The 17,802-nt window shown below is 39.3% G+C and overlaps 1 protein-coding gene and 1 long non-coding RNA gene across 4 annotated transcripts; both read left to right on the top strand.

The window, feature by feature from the left end:
- The first annotated feature begins 210 nt into the window (after positions 1-210).
- Positions 211-6,452, top strand: LOC111270267 (uncharacterized). Of its 3 annotated transcripts, none has more exons than XM_022850403.2 (6): positions 211-269; positions 1,201-1,321; positions 1,604-1,737; positions 2,287-2,363; positions 3,026-3,103; positions 5,277-5,818. In XM_022850403.2, the coding sequence occupies exons 1-6, from the start codon at positions 226-228 to the stop codon at positions 5,432-5,434; spliced, it is 612 nt and encodes a 203-aa protein (XP_022706138.1). In that variant the 5' UTR covers positions 211-225; the 3' UTR covers positions 5,435-5,818. The 3 variants fall into 3 exon arrangements, with proteins under 3 accessions (XP_022706138.1, XP_022706139.1, XP_022706141.1); XM_022850404.1 differs by lacking the exon at positions 5,277-5,818 and adding an exon at positions 3,413-3,918; XM_022850406.2 differs by lacking the exon at positions 3,026-3,103 and having other exon boundaries at positions 5,277-6,452.
- Positions 6,453-9,176: 2,724 nt separating this feature from the next.
- On the top strand, positions 9,177-13,408 carry LOC111270262 (uncharacterized). The gene is made up of 3 exons (XR_002686226.2): positions 9,177-11,775; positions 11,997-12,074; positions 12,564-13,408. It is a non-coding gene; the product is annotated as an uncharacterized LOC111270262 (long non-coding RNA).
- The last annotated feature ends 4,394 nt before the right edge of the window (positions 13,409-17,802 follow it).

The raw sequence follows: 17,802 nt of genomic DNA, 5'->3' as shown, positions 1-17,802 counted from the left end.
ATTCGGTCACCTGTTAAATGAAACGTTCTATCGCCGTAAATGGCTCATAAATGATATTTACATTAGTCACGCTCAGCTGTACGGTAGAACAATATTAAGAACTCTACCCATTATCAACAATTTAAGCAGTATTTACAATAAACAAGGGAACATTAACTGATGTGATTTGTTTGCATGGTAAAATTCCAGGACATCGCATGCACGAGACGATCATTTTGAAAAGACATGCCCACTTGTCTAGGAAATGATTTACGCAACTATTGGCGAAAGTAGATAGATAGATAGATAAATAAAATAGATTAGTTTAGGGAACTATTTTTGAGTGAAACAGATTTACTTGGGGCTTTCGATGCCCCGCAGAGCTTTTAGCAGAAAAGTAAGCGTAGCATTGGTGAAAGTAACTTTCGAGGCTAAGTAATTCAAACATCATATGACTAAATATCTATTAGTACTACCTTTGACCCTAACAGACGTCCTCTTGCCTGAGTAGCACAGCTTACATCAAAGCGATCGCCAATTTTCTCGATTTGATTCAGAATTACTAGGACTAAGGAACTATAATACTGATATGCGACATTATTTAAAACTTCGTTTTGTCGCCTTATTTATTTAACACTTTGTTAGTATATAGTTTCATAGTATATATATTCAAGTCGTACACAGACAAAAGAGCCGCTATTATTATTTTGGCCAAGTTCAGCCTCTGGCCGACTTTTAAATCGATTGAAACGTAAAGCGAAAGTTTAGAATCGTAGTTTTATCATCAGATATTATCATTAGTAAGGGTATTCGAGATAATACCATCTGTTCATCGTTGAAATAGCTCATATAGTAAATTATGTCGTTACGTAAGCTACCCAAGGGGATGGGCTTACCTGTCAACCTGTGTGGTCTGGGTACGAGCCCACGTCAAGGCTATGGTTATGGCCAAGCTTAAGCATAGTTTAGATTAGATCCGTCATTGTTAAAATCTTTTACGTTTTCCGTTATCCAAGCGTAAGTAATCGCTGTCGGTTTATGGAAAATATTCAGAATCTAATGGCCGCCTGTCAGGGTAGTGCGATTAAATCTTTACCGTTACAAGCATAAATTATCCAAACGGCACTTTAATGGCAATATCAGCTAATCGTTGTTTGACTAGGCAGCGGATGAATCAGATATATAACGTGCAGAAAATCTCATCTGTTGCATGTTTTCCAGACCTTCCAGTTGCGCAACGATGTGTCGGTTTAACGTACTTTGCTTTACTGCTGTGGCTATTCTTAGTGGAGTCTCGTTCGCAGAGAAAGTCATCTTAATGGAGGATTACGATCCTGAAAAGGTCTGAGCAGGATCTGGTGAACGGTTAAACTCGACGGTTGCTTTTTTCAAGTATGCTTCTCCTCGACAGGGTTAGGTGGAAACGGCTCCGAGCTAGACGCTAGATGCTGTCAAATGGCAGAACATCTAACAACAATTTTTGCACAAATCCTACCTTCTTGTTACAGCTGTTCATTAAATTAGTATTTTTTTCTTATATTAAATTTAGTATTTTTTAGAGGTATTTACGTGATTAAAGTGTTGACAATAATCGATCTTTCTAAAAAATAATCGACATTTTTAGGTACAAGGCACATGGTACGTCTGGCGAATCAATGCGATGATCTTTGACGAAGTGAAGTGCATTAAATTTGATATGTTGCACGACATTGGAACTGAAGATCTCTACCGGATAAATTCAAAATGGATCAATACTGAGTGAGTTGAGTAACTAAGCAATGCGTGAAATTGCATGGGTTAGGCTTCACAAGTAGAACAGGTCGAGATAGTTTGGATAACTTCAATAAAATAAGCTAGATCATGCTTCTCGACGACTAATTGCGCCATGATCGTATGAAGTTTCGTTGTTTAGGACTAAGCGCCTGCCGGTATTCTATCGACAATCGGCTCGTTCATAGACCTGAGGATCGTAAGCGCTACACTGAGTGCTACGGCTTTTTGCAGGCGTCCTTTACTACCATCTCCCTTAATCTAATGTAGTTATCAGTTAAACTACTGCAGCTTTTACTTACTGTCGGGTATAGAAGAATACTGCTATAGAAGGCTTGTTTTTTTTGAAATATTGGGATACTTTATTTCCATATCGTATCTACATTTATTCGTTGTTGTTGGCGGCAACGCATTTAGAAGCTGCTGGTAAAAAGGTTCAGTTGTATCCTTTATAATGCCTTAGGTTCGTTTAATCACAGTCTCAAAGAAAAATTTGACAAGGAAGTATTGCGTTATGAAATGTCTGTTTTGTTACAGAGGACAATATAAACACACTGAATTCAACGTTCTCGACGATAAGTACCATAAAGCACAGTATTTATTTGAATCTACAGGTGAGTGGTTTGCAGAAATTGTTTAGCGATAGGCACAGTAGCAGCGTTATTGAAACTCACAACTACAATATGGGCGATGATATAGTTCTTTAGAGTACTAACACAGTGGATGTAACGATGGAAAGGCTTAAAAGTAAAGGGCAAATTAGGATATAGTAAGCAGATTGGGTTTTCCCATCGTCACTTTGGAGCTCAAAACAACTTTCCACCAATTCTACTTCTGATATTTAAGCCGTCAGGCAATCACCAGACGGCTGGCTCCTTCTAGCCCGAAAGGAAGTGCGTTGACGTCCGCATTTGAAACAAGACCACCACGTGATCCTAAATTAAATAAGCAAAATCGTTACGACAGGGGCCAAGCGTATAGCATAGATGATATCTAACAGCGCCGTTTGGACGATTAGTGACCTTGCCAGAACAACATAACATCAAAAAATTCAAGACTTGAATTTGCATTGTAGTCCTTTGCTGGGCCACCTAGACGTCAAACTGACGTATGACCAGAAAACAACCTCGTTTATTCGCTATGACATATATTCTTGTGTTTTTTACACGTTCCATAAGCTGAGTTATAACAGCTACGCATTTCGTACACGTACAGACGAGATTGTAAAGTTAGAAATTACGGCGAATTGTACCTGTTTTTTTTTTGCTTACTTCAGCTGATAAGGTGGCTCTGAGCATCATGGGCACTGATTACAGTAAATGGATCGTGGGATATGGAAATAACCTGGGGAAAGGTAATATTTAGGACGGTCAATTCACAAATAACGTACCTCTTATGTACTCAAAAAATAAAACTAAACATCAAATATACATGTGTACATATATATAGAGCAGCCGAATACAGAAAGCATGTCCGCATTTGTGCTTGAAGGATCCATATATAACGATAGTGATGTTGGGCGACGTACCATGAGTCGTCCAATTCCAGCGTGTGGTGACAGCTAGTGATATTGACGAGCGGAATGAGTATTTCGTTTGACCAAATGTTAAAAGTAAGGCGCGTTTTCGCCATTTTACCGGCTCGTTTTTATTTTGTATCATAGAATCGTATTTCGTAGCCCTCCGAACCAAGACAGTGCCCGAAGAAGTCAAAGTCCCGATAGAGGAGATTCTCAAGAAGAACGAAATAAATCGGGACTGGCAAATTATCGTCCAGGACGATTGCCCTGAAGAACATTAACGTTATTTATGTTGCGGCGCTCTGGATATCGTAAGCAGACGTTTTTATGTAATGGAATATTGCGACAGGTGTATAGAAGCACCAAATGCTAGTGACGCTCTCCATTACCCTCCTTGTCCTATTGTTATTTGCGGCTATTTTGATACTATGAGTAAAAACCTCCACCCTAAAAGGGTGATTGACAAACACTATTGACAAATACCATTGTGACTGAATATACAAACGAGGTGTAATATTAGAAAATTCATTTTTCATTTGATACATATACAAAGGGCAGCCAGAAGCTCCTGCTCCAAGTCCCACAAACGACACAAAAAGCCACTCGATACAACATACATAAAACGAATAAAAGGATAAAATTCAATAATACATTTGAGTGTTGATCGAAAAAAATACAAAGGTGCGTTAAGTTTAGGCTTTTTAGGCTAGCCTGCTTCTTTGCACAGCCTATACTCAAATCTCTCTTTTGGGTGTTGCAGGCACACCCTTCTTGCTGCAGCGTAGGGATTGATTACGTATTTTACAAGATAGGTTTCTACTACAGAATTCAACTTGTGCTATTATGCAGTGTAAGTAGTAATAGCTAAAAAATTTATCTGCCTTTTGTGATGAGTCTGTCGGGTTATACTAAATTAGGATGAACGCTTATGCTAAGCGTATTTGTCTGAGGTCATCGTTGAAATTACACAATTGGTAACTGTTTCTTCGTTTGCTGCAGTAACTATTTTGCTCTTAATACGGCCATCAACAATGCATATGTATGCTAAGGCACAAACGCTGACTAATATGTATATATATATGTGATCTTATATAAAATAGCTAAGTATTCTTTGTTCTCCATTGGACTTCCGCTAAACTTTCGCAGTATATATATATATATATATATATATATATGTCATATTAAACTAACATATAGTATTACAAACCACGCTTGTAGAGTGGTCTTTCAAAAAAACCGTCAAGTTGGTACTTTCATAGTCGAAAAGAAATATTCACGTTTATATGGCTTAAACATCTTGTTGACTGCTGAACTGTAAACATAGGACGATTATTTAAAATTGTCAGACATCACCGATGCTTGTTAGGTTCCAACTGGAGTACTTACAGCCTTGGGTTCGTTCGACAAATTTATTTAACAACATGGAAACAGGTGCAAAGCACAACGTTTCAATTGTAGAATGTTGCTGAAAAATACATCTAATTCCTAAATTCAGCACATTTTTTAATGCATCATCATGGCGCAGTCGGAAACACAGGCTCTGCGTTTTCTAGGGTGCAGCTCATGACGCACGTGATAATGGCTGTATCCGTCGGAATTCACGTGGTTCACAAACGAAACGTCTGAAGATTTTTTTTAGACATTAGGTCGCAATGTCTAAAACAACAGAAAAAAAGAGATGCAATGCCTGCCAATCGTGGCTAATCACGAGATTCAAACAGGCCGATCAAGTCGGTCTTAGAAAATGGCTTCTTCATCGTTGGACTTCCTTGATACTGTCTGAATACTAAGCTACAGCCCTTAAAAGCGACAATCTTTGCGCCATTTAGCGCTCAGTCTTGTACGGTTCAAACTTTATTCCTATTTACGGTAAAAGGATTACAATCTAGGACATAGCCGGCAAAGAAAGCGTATTACGAATTATTTACGATGGAAAATATCGTTAGATTTATAAGTCAGGTATTCCGCCGCGAAAATATGCTCACAGGAGATGAGTTTCTTTTTTCAGTTGCACAGTTTGATGATCAGCCGGCTTCGTCGAGTCGTAATTTCAGCGGGACAGTGGTTTATCTTTGCAAATGGACGCTTTGTTGTAAACAGTTTCGCCGCAAGGACAAAATGGCAAAACCCACCAATCATTCCAAAACAACACGAGGAGCTCCGTAAATATGGATTTGTTTTGTGCAGCTGTCTGACAGAATCAGCTGCATTCAACATATCAATATCTATCTTCCTCTTAAAAAAAATGTTCAATAGAAGTTATAAGAATGATTTCTAGCTGTTCCAATCGCTCGGATGATTTTTTGCCATTTAGCCGTACTCTTTCCTATATATACGTGTATATTTATTTGACAAGGATTTCATCACTAACCAAGGCATATAAGTATATTATATGGAACAAATAACTAATAGTCTGTTAACTCAATTGGCAATTTGATCAAAATTAATAGATTTCGGATTGCGCAAGATAGGCTGGTATACAAAAAAAGTTTGTATCTCTTCATCATTTTTCTGTTCCACTTTCTACTGATAACCATAACTGATGAAAAACTCTACGGATAGTTTCCTAACGAACTCATATAGAGTTGCGTGATATGGATATACTAGGTGGTAGAAAATACGTTTTCTATACTTGTTCCACCTCACAACTTTAGTCAATGTCAAAAAAAGTTACGGAAATGCCTCAGGACATCTGTTCCGTGTCTGCTGAGGATTCTCCTAAAGGACGTATGCTTTTCCAAAGATTACTCTACTTGACAAGTGGTTTGAAACGATATACGACACATTCGAAAGAGTCCAGCGAAGAGCGTTTTTTAAGCGAAACAGAGAGAAAGAGAGCGAGAGAAATTAAGCAGTCTGTCTCGTATAGCTCGTAAGGCAAGCAGCTTTTTGAGCTCGACAATAACAAGTATGGAAAACATTGCGTCTTTTTGGTCAAGTACGAAGCTAAGGTAGCGTTTTGTAAAGCAAAGAAAGAGCTTTCTAGCCGTATATACAGGTAAGTTTTTCGAAGGAGCCATTGATAATGGGAAGCCATTAAAGAAACGGCCACAGTTTCTATGCCGGTTTAGGGTATAGTTATCTATCAAAATAGCGTTTCAGACCTCGCCACACGCACACACACCGACAACAGTCAAAGGCTCTTAGAGGGAGAAGCAAGAAAAGCCCGAGACCCTTAAAAAATAAAGTGTAAATAATACTGCTTAGCAAACGGTCGAAGAGATGTTTATTAGACATGCAAGGAAAAATATATGTATATTTATACAGTCACAGCATAGCTAGATATAGCGCAAAGCACTGCTATTAAACAAAGCTAGCTGCTTCTAAAGCTGAGTAAATTCCACATGGATAGCAAAACGTTCGGATGTTTACTGACTAGAGAAGAATTATCGAACTGAAGATCACTATTAAATATTCCGCTGATCAAAATAGGGGCCTAATTATGATAGCTAGTATACCGAAGCCGTCTACCAGCCAGCTGAGCAAACTCGGAATGGTCAAATAACATAACGGTAACACACAAGAGTTTACAAATTGGATCTAGCATTGTTTGTGGCGAGAAAACATTCAGTAATATTAGGCTGATTCACGAAAGTACAATATATGACTCTGGTTATAAACTTAAAAGTACAACTATTTATAAGGAATTTTATACAGCCTATACATATCAGGTTGAAACTAGTTAAGCAAGAGTCGTACGACATAATTGTTATCCGTTCAAAAATTCGCGGCATCGTAGCCTGGCGCCTTAATCGAATTCAATGCGCGCCATTATAAGACTCGACCTAGAGCACACAGCGACTCAAGCGAATGCCAATGCGTAGCCTTTTTATCTCATTCTTTGAAGTCTAACCGTAGTATTTTTCATTGAAGGTTTTGTTTAAGCGCCTGTGACGATCAGCCGAAACGATAAACGTAGCACAGATGTATCTGTTTATTGTCTGCGGGGGGAGGGGGGGGGGTGCGTCGTACGACCAGGCGTCGGGATCTCCATACTGCCTGTACTGTGCTAATAACAGATAGTCGCCTTTTTCTGCATGAGATTTGTACGAAATGCGTTCATCTTTGCAAATTAGCTGGGTTGCAGATATTTTTGTCCGTCTTTGCACTTCCGCAGAGAAGGAATGGCCTGTAGGAAGGTGCTGCATTGGCACCGAATCAAACACTAAAGCACATCGATTGAATTTGCGTGATCGTACAGATTTATTGACAGCGTCACACGGCAACACTGTTGCCGTAGAGGGATATTCATCGCGGAGCACTTCCAACTTCCAAATCTTAATCATTTGTGAGGCCCCTGTCTCGGCCCGGTTCAAACATTCCGTTGATGACCATAATGGAGGTAATCGAGGCTGCCAATCTCGAAAAGACGCCTGATATCTGCTCGTCGTTGGAGACAGCCTCCGGTTTCATCTCAGCAACTGAAGATGCGCTATCAATACTTTGCTACATTGTTCAAGAGCTCTTTCGCGGTCGAACATTTCTACGCCGTAGCATTTTTCCAGAACTGTAAATAGAAGAACAAGGTTCATACTACTATGAACGCACGACGGCAAAACTCGACCTTATGATTTCACGCCAAGAAGCGATTGTACTCCAGATTGATCCATACCTCCGTTGCCACTGAAGTTTCGTAGTACTAGTTAGTAGATAAGTCCTTCCATAGGGTCGCTTAGGATAGAACACAGTGGCTTAAAGGCAGCCGGTTCAACCTTATTCAACAAGGAGAACTTGAACAATGTCCCAAACTACATTGCCCAAAAAAGGTTATTCAGCGATGAATAAATTAAAATTATATGCAATCGCTCGGATAATCGGAAGCAAAGTGCTGAAATTCCATGTGTATGGTCTACATCTTCTGTTTATTACCACGATTCAATTCAGAATTGCCCATATGCTTGGCAAGTACAGGTTCCGCGTTCTTACGCTACCGCGTTAACACGTGCCTCGGAAAACGCGGTAACGTTGCACTACCTATCTTCATGAAGATAAAGGATCCATAGTAACGTTTACATGCATAGCACCGCTCTATAGCTTGAAGGTTCGTGTCTACAATCCCTGTATTTTGTAGGGAGTCTACCGAGTGATTCGTTTCGTGCACGAAGAAGGTAAACTATTATATGACGAGTACTGATATTTTGGCTCGTGGTTGGTGGTGTTTGCGCGTTCAACGGGTATCTAGTAGCTTTAGTAGTCGAGCGAGTCGGCTTGCTTTCTGACGCAAAGGGGACAACATTGAAGACGTCTGAAACGTAATGCGTGCAGCTTCAATTTCAGGAAAAACCGAGGCAGTTTTATATCGCAAGATTATTGATCAAGTGTAATCTAAGCAAGCTAAACCATGATGGCTTAAGTTTGTGTGTCTTGTCAGATATGTATCCTTCGGGACAAGTTTTATAGGTGGTATCTATAATTCAAGAGATTGATAACGTCATAAACAAATCTGGAGGATTTTTCCTTTTCTAATAGAGCGCTTCGCACCTATTACCTAATTTCGACGCAGCCAAGGAGCCATAACCATCAAAGGTAAGTGTGTTTTAAAAATACCTGTCGCCTTCAGTAATAATGATAAAAATGTGTCATTTTATAGATACCTGTCGATACATGGGATAGCACGTGAGGTAATGCATTGGTAATACGTTCATTCAAAGTTCCGTATCATTGTCATCATCATCATCATTCTAGAGTTAGATTATTTCGAAAATTCTACAATTCTACAATAAATTTTTTTTGGCTCAATAATTCGCCTAATAAAAAAAAAGCCGTCCTACGTTTAGAATTGACGAATACTGATAAACTGTACGTTTACGTACTTTTAAGGACATAATTTGTCTAAGCCATAACTGGCTTGGCTAGACCGAACTAGTTCCAAATTTTAGAATACCACGGGGAGTTGACAAATTCTATCTTACCAGAGCAATGCAACCGGCAAAGCGTTACAGACTTTCCCGGTTAACTCATCAGAAGTTTCCTGCTAGACAAATGCTTCATTTAGCTCGATAAATAGAGACATTTATTTTACATTTCGACATTTTATATCATCAGTAGTTCCTATACCTTGGTCAAATGTTAGGACCCAGTCTCCGGCGTACGGTACTAATGCATCTAGCACAATGGTAAGTTGAACGCATTGGAACGCCAAGCTTTCAGTTCAGAACGCCAAGAGTTTACGTTGAGGCCTACTCATTAAAAATGGTTATATGCACTGAAACACTGCAGAGAAATGAAGCAAGCTCTTATATTTATGTAGCATCTAGAAGATACCTTCAAAAGCTGCGTTGAGAGCTTACAAACAACGTCAAAATCATTAATTTTAACATAACAGTCGGCTACTTAACAATGGAAGGAACTTCTACGTAAGCGAAAATGTGAAGCTGTCGCGTAAGTTGCACCTGTTATTAGATTTCTAAATTTTTAATAAAAAATGCAAATTCTGCTAAATTACGAACAATAGAAGTTAGGATGATCCAATTTATTTGCTGGCAAACACCCTCTTTCGTGAACGAAAATCCATTTCATTTTAACTTTCAATAAATGTCAGTGTCCTATCTCCAGCGTCAGCGTTAAACTAAACCGCCGAGATAAAGACGATTCACGAGAGGTGAATTGAAGCTATGTCATGGCGATTTCATCGAAAAATAGGACGTTCGTTACTTTGGCTTCTTTACCTAAACAAGGCCCGCTAAAAATGCCTCGTTTCAAAAATTGCTTTTGATAATCGTTTAAAAAGTCCGATTGTGAAGCTACTTCTAGGTAAATACCGATATTTTTTTATGACAAAAACAGAGGCCATATCAGCTGATACTAGACAAGACGAGTATTTGGTATAACCGTGCTAAGCAAAATCAATTTGAGACGTTAAGGTTACAGAAACAGGATTACAATTGAGATTTTGATCAGTCTGCAAAAGCGGTTTGTTAGGTCGTGTTACATGCCAAAAGGCCGCAGTCTATCCATCTCACAGTTCGACATAGCGATATTATCTAGAAGTCCACTAATTGATGTGTTTTATTACCGGTTTATTGATATTGATTACTATTTTAAGTAGATTAGAAAAGGTCGTCAATCAACGAAGCGATAATATTGATGTTTGCAGAATGTAGCTATTTTTCCAGACAAGCAAAGATCGAAAAGACCCATTTTCTCTAATGACTATACATATATATATATACATATATTAATTACAGTACCTAGTTTGGGGTGAGGATTCGTTATCCACATACGCTGCGCTGTTTCATTGAAATGGCCATCTTCGGCAGACTGGCATACATAATTTTGACGACAATCCTGAAGATGTAGCCGTTCATGGATTTGTGAAATAATTCCTATATTACTGCTTCTTTGGAATACTATATCATGTACAACTACCTCAGCTTGTTTTAAAGGGGCATTTATTGTGCTTCCTCTAAGGCGTTCTCTCGTCACTGCTGCTATATACTAAGGCGTGATTGAAGCGGGCTTATAAAATTCCGATTTTGAACACATACTCAAATATCACATCAGTGACTATTACTATCGTACAGCGATTTTTATGTAGAAAATATACTATGTAAACTCATTATATCGATAGGTACGGGTATATAGGTGAAACTACCGTATCGGTACATAGAAATAAAAATAGTAGAAGTAGCGCATTGTAAAACTGCGTCAGATCGTGAGGCCTTTTTTTAAAAGCGAGGAAAGGTGATGCTTGTACAAGTAAACACCGCCAGGATATGTTGATTGATTTTCTAAATGTAGGCCAGACTATATAAAGACGACTATGGACGTGAATGGCCTCAACCCGCTTAGCTTACCTGAACGGGCAAGTAAACTTGGTCACTTATCTCTTTTAACATTAGCTCCAATTGATTGAAACTATTGAGGTAGAACTTTAGCAGATCATAAGGCCTGATGTGTTGCTTTGGGTCGGCTGCCGCCTTTTTTAAGGATACACCGTCCAAAAGATACCAGCGACATTACGGTGAGGCCAGTTGACTAACTAAGCTACTCTAAAATTCTTTACTGGATCTTATAATATCTAAGCATGTACGTACTATAATTTCTACTACAGATCAAACTGCTGATGACTATATTAATCAATTTGGATCTAGTAATTATGAGAGAGAGCTCTCAGTTTATGTATGCTGCAGGTACCAGGTAGGCGGTACGTGTCCCGTACAACTACGGTCGATCTTGACGAAGAAAGTCGCATGAGAGTCAGCCAGCCTAATGGTAACACGACCCTATTCAATGGTTACACCGCTAAGCTGGTATCAGGGAAAATATAGAAACACTTGAGCGGTGTGTAGACTGAGGGTCAACAAGAAGTAAAACTATAGATGGTAAAGTTAAGGTAAATGCAAAATAATTAAAATTATAATGTTCGCTTCAATGTATCAGAACGACAGAAATGTCCATAGACGTTCACAAATGCTTTTTTGTCTTCCGTGCACTAATCCACCTACTCAATATTTCAGCACGTAGCATATGAGAACGATCCCGAAACTACAGCTACGCTAAATGAGGTTGGTGATTTGTTATATGAAAACCACAGTGGGTTATATACCGTCGGGGTTAAGTTCGATTGATTTGTGTCTACTAATATCTTGTTTCGTCAGCTCGGTTACTCTGTATCGTTATTATTTTGTTGTCACTTAAATTTTACTAGTAAAGTAGTACATTATTTAGACTTCATCTTAGAACTTCAGTACAAAAATAACATACAATTTTCTTTTTCCCCAAGCAGGGTCTATAAGGAAACGGTATTCAACATCGATCGGAGCAAGTGCGATATTTCTTCGAGTTTCGTTTCGTTTCGTTCGAAGTTCGTACTCTTTTAAAAGACAGCTATGTCTATTGAAATATTTTCTTATTTTTATTTTAGCTTGTAGCAAATGAGAAAAAAAAACAGTAGTCTTTGTAGAGGGCAAATATTTCCATTACTGCAGATAAAATCTCGTTTTTACTGATGAATACGATATTTCATAAAGCCAATTATAACCTCGCCGACAACCAAAGGCCAGTATGGCATTATACTGAGCTATACTTTAAGATTTGCATTTTGTTAACTTTTAGAAGGCCGTAAAGTTTATGATTCGTGATCTATCTTTGCTTCCAATTTTATCGAATCTGTACATTATTACGCTCGACGAAGTGGCTCTTAGCCCTATAGAAACGGACTACAATTGAATTGTTCGACATGGTCACAGCGGAACTCTATGTAATTCCTTAGTGCTTTATTATTTCGTAATAATAATTTTGTAATTTATGATCTAATTAGTACAAGTTTAGCTTCTGTTTTGTGCTGTTTCAGATTGCACTAAATGCATATTTCGTGGCCACTCGTATAAAAATCGTTCCTGACCAATTAGAAGTTGCGACTGAAGAACGATGAGGTAGGTTAGGTGTCGCATCTTCAAAACCATGGCACCTGTCCTGCAGAGCATCAAAACGTGCTTGCTGCTACTGACAGATCGCTACGGAGCATCTATCAAGCTCGAAGCATATGTTTGTCACGCGTTTCCTAATTTCAATCGACCAGAATATAAGTTTTAATTTAATATACAATTAGAATCTGAGCAAAGGTCGAGCTTAACTTGAAAGTACTGCGTTATATTGCTCACCGCTAAAGGGCTGAGCAGATTGGCCTTTGAGTCAGCAAACTTGCTTTGCGCATTCATCAAACCCATAAGCTTCAAGGACGATGAGGGCACATGTTCTACCGTTGGTTTTGGGCCAAAAACCTTCAGATTCGCAGACAGGAGCCAAAAAATTGGTGTATTTCTGACAGAGGTGTAAAAAAAAGTTCGTGAAATGTACACGTCAGTTGAATAAAGATCCTTTTTGTTCGGTCGTATATCTATTATGTTTTGATGGCCCAAGCTGCAAAAAAACCTGAAGTCACCACAGTGTACTATGTAATTAGTATAAATAGCTAAGTTATGATTATTAGTTTTCAGAAAAAAATTGAAAACGTTAAGCGTGTGTACGACCACTGCACATCGTTGTTGCAGTAGTGTCGATAAATGAGTTATTTTATACCAAAACAGAAAATGTGGCTTCCTTTGTTATTAAATTTCGTTTTATAGAAGAGCAGTCATGATATTCTTGCTTGACACCCGCAAAGTATTCAAAATCAGATTTGACACCCCAAAATCGGATATGGTGACGAGAAATATACTTAGAGTTCCAAGCCAGTTGTGTGAAACAGAGCTACCGTACGGACCGTTCAATTATATAATGAAAGAAGCCTGATCACGTTCTGTTTTTCTGATCTATGTAAAATATCTGACTACAAAAATGAGCTTTCAACGCAAAGGTCGTTTTGTCTTAGGTTTCTTACGTAAGGTTCATATTGCACTGGGGTCAAGCGATAGGTCAGTGTCATTGTCCGTACCGTCCTTTGCAGAAATTACAAGTTACCTAATTCGATGGAAATGTGCAAAACTTACCAATCAATTTTTTTATCTGTTGAAAACAACGTTAGTTCAAGTGCATAGTTGATTGTCTTCCAATAGCGAACTCAGACAAACACCTGATACCCCCAATATGACTACATTTTCGTAGTTAAACTAGGAGCGATGCCTAGTGATAAACGCTAACGTCTATTGCAATCTGTTACCTGTAAAGGGTGGCGATTATCGGAAACTGTTTAGCGAATAGGCCGAATAAGGGTCACTGTGCGCACCTGAGGAATATTCGAATCTTTGCCAAAAAGGATATAGACGTGTCCTATACCGAAGGAGGATAAGACATTAGATGGCTTACGGCTGCTTATTTTTTCCCTACAACAAATAATTTCTCATTTCTAAGATCTGTCAACATCTCAAAAATTGTAAGCTGATTTTCCAGCTTGTCAAGGAATCTTCCTTCATATGTTTTTTATGAGGAGTTTTCATATGAGAGTTGTTTCGTATCGACATACGATTGAGTTCTGCTCACGTCAGTGTTTTAGGAAAACGCTGACGTTCCCTCTGGCAGACACGAATTATTGTTATTATACATTTGTACGTAAATATAAAATCTGGAAAAAGCGAGTGTTTATTCTCAATCAATAAATACTTATTCTGTTTTTATATACAATTCTTATAATAGACCGCTTAAAAAAAATACATACAACATTATTTAGCTATATAACAACTTTATGAGCTGGTAAACCGCCGAACATCGTCATTAAGGCATCTTCAATAAGAACTGAATATTGCTTCGCTCAACTTCGCTATATATCTATCTCTGTTTCGAGCAGAATTGAAGTAATGTGGACGCGTATCAAGAAGCTCGATTGTACAATATAAGTTAAGAAAAGTAAAATAATAACTTCAGAGACGACATTCATTTCGTTATAGAGACTTAAGTTTATCATTAGACAAACGTTAAAGTAGCTCAAATCTAGTTTTCAAATAGAAAAGCTCACCCGTTTACCGTTTTTTTTTTCTGTTCTGAGTGCATTCCGTCCTTGACCCATGCCTCATCCAAAGCATTACAACTATTGTTATGTATTTTTTCCCCAAAATAAAAGAGGTTTATTTTCCAGCAAAAGTAAAAGTAGAGAGTCATCGTTTTCAACCGGACCATCGCGGCGATTTTTTTTTTGTCTAGCTAGACCGAGGCCCACGTTCTCCGCCCATCCTTGCCGCTCGTTGTAATGCTCTTGTAGACACTTCAGAGGGTACAACCTGTGTATGCGCACACAACCCGCTATCCGTGTCTGGTAGTCGTACAATGGTGTATGTATGCTGGCATATGCCGCGTGCGATCCCTGCTTTAGTCTCCTCTAATCACTTTTATGCATGTGGCATATGGGCCATTATAAAGCGCGACACGAACGTCGAAGGTTGACAGCGGATTCAGAAAGCGCAAGGTAGGCACGGGCACCGTTAGAATACTAAATAGGAAAGCTACAAGGACGTATCGAGAGCCTTGCGAGCTTTCACTGGGCCGCTCGTTCCGCCGGCCCGGTTCCCTTCACGGCTGAAATAAGCGTGTGGTTATGCGAGTACCCCGCTGCATTTAACGGGGTCGTTTATACCAAATTCACGGCGAGCTGGTTCGTGTCGAGTTTAAGGAGATCCGCCTTTGAGTCCAAGGACGAAAGATCACCTTCACCTACCTCCGGTCGGCCCCTTAACGTTTCTGACCCATTCGCTTGTCGACGATACGAAGGCGTTCACAGAAATGAGGTCTCTCAAGGAATGAGATGGATTCAGGCAGAGATAAAGGGACGGGACTTGTCTTAAGAATTAACTGCACAAAATCCTTGTATCAGGTCTACAGTCGTGAATTAACCCGGCTTCACAACTAGCTAGCTAATAGTTAGGGGAAAAAAACAATTTGAGAGTAAAATAGGGTTTCATGCGCTCGGGTTTCAGCGGGGGACCAATCAGGCTAGTCGTGTCAGGAAGTCACGAGCAGATAGATAATCGCTTGGTCAGAGATCAAGGAGAAGTAGATTTTGAAAAGGTACAATACTGATTAGAGGACACTGATGGGCTGAACATTAGAATGTAATAAATAAACAAGATCCGAGAAAGGTAAATTTCTAACAGATTTGGTTTTGTGTCCTACAACAGAGTGTTTTTGCACCACATGGAGTAGTACAAAATCGGAGTGGGAGTAAGTTACTTTCACTGCTAACGGGAAATATGATACAGTTCATGAAAAGTCGTGATGAGTTTCGACATTAATGATGAAAGTTAAGCCTTGTCGTAAAATGAACTCATTACTACAGACCTTTTTAATAGTCGAAACAAACTGTAGGGAAGCGATTTGAGGTCCACCAAAAGCGAAACCATCTTAGGTAAGAGAGACTGCAGTCGATGACCTAATTTCAATGTTGTGAAAAGAACTATAGGATCAAAGTTATCCTTCGATATAGAGAAATTTGTTTTTGTTTGCCTAAATTCAGTTTGCACGAGAGAAGAAAGGGGAAATTTCAGTCTAATATAATAATGCTATAGGCAATATCAAAACAATTTCTAATACAGTGGAACTCACTTAGGGAGCAACTAGGTTTAATGGCATATACCGAAATGACAGAACATCTAGAACAGACAACCGGAACGCAAGCACCGGTATACATATTGCGCTCAATTATTGCGATTCTAATGTACACGGCGGATGAAAAGATGGCCGGTTGAATATGATGGTTGTTAAGCAATTTTCAATCGTGACAAGACCACCGACGAAGGTTTCCCTCACAAATATCAAAACCCGTTTCTAAATGGAGCATCATCTTCATAATCATACAAGCAGCTACTCCCAATAGAAAATGGTCACCGGCCAATTTACTGGGCAGGGCAGTTCATCAGCTGAGCGGATAAGAAAAGCTGTACTTTTTTCAGCTTCAGGTTGGCAGCATTCGTCAGCAACGGTAGAACCACGCGACGAACTTTGAGAAGGATTGTCTCAGCGGACTTAAGAGCAGCAACTGGGTATGTTATGCATTCCCAGTGTTCTAGGGTTCGCCTTCGAAGACGTTAGTCCCGAAGTTCTTTGCGGCTTTGTGTAATGACGCCAAAGAACGTCTGGCATCCTCACCATTGCGTCCTGCTTTCGTGCTAGTTGGGCTACTGTCGAACGTGTTGCAGGATAGTCCAGCCTGGGACGCAGGTCCGTTACATACTTCGCTTGCCCCTTTCTACAGTCGATTGAAGTTTAACGACCTCCATAAAATGTTGGCGTCTCGTGAAACGTATTGCAAAAAACTAGATTCTGTTGCGTTCTTTCGTTGCAAAAGTGTCATTATTACCCGACAAGAAAACTAGCGAAAATACAGAAAGAGCCTTTACATTTCTTTTAAAGGTACCGAGGCGTAAAAGGTTTTCAGATTACTTTTTAACTCTGCCTTTAACGTTTCCAGTATTAGGGACACTAACAATCGAAACATTGTAAACTAAGCAATTAGTCTGACGCACGATATATTTAGCTAAAAACCTGAGGGAATGCCTAAAGTGAACATCTGGCAAGATAACAATGTTTTAAGAATAATGTTACAATGCAGTAAACCGTTAGTCTCTATAAATTGCTTTAGCGTAACAGCTTCGGTCGATTTCATTATTCGCTCAATTATGATGACCCTCCCTCAAGTCGAAAACATTGGAATATTCCTCTAATACAGGGTTAACTTTTACCTTCGCAAATACAATTCAGTCCGTTTGAAGGCGAAGTTCCAGCCACGTTAATTGCAAAGAATGTATATTACGAAAGCGACGAAAGTCATCAAGCCCAGTGCAGGGCATCACGGACATATCTCAAGTTATGCAAGGCCCAGAGCTAGTTCCGTTCGCTTTTGCTACTCTCGACAACGAGCGAATCGCCTATATTTAGTATCTAGACTTCACTGCGAAGAAGACAGATACTGCTAAGCGTGCCAGTGCAATCCGACGTAACCAAGGCAGTGTTGGAATCCATCCATCTAGCTGCTTATGGGGCGCTAAGTTTGTTCGCCTATCGGAAAGGGGCACCTGGCACACTCACGGACAGGAGAGAGAACCCCCTGCCACGAAGTTCGTATTTCTTGACGCTTCAAGTATAATCGAGTAGTGCTCGTGGAG

Source organism: Varroa jacobsoni, unplaced genomic scaffold (assembly GCF_002532875.2).
Source record: "Varroa jacobsoni isolate VJ856 unplaced genomic scaffold, vjacob_1.0 scaffold_1457, whole genome shotgun sequence".
NCBI classification, from domain to species: domain Eukaryota; kingdom Metazoa; phylum Arthropoda; class Arachnida; order Mesostigmata; family Varroidae; genus Varroa; species Varroa jacobsoni.
Note: the sequence above shows the minus strand (reverse complement) of the source record. Positions and strands in the feature narration are given on the sequence as shown.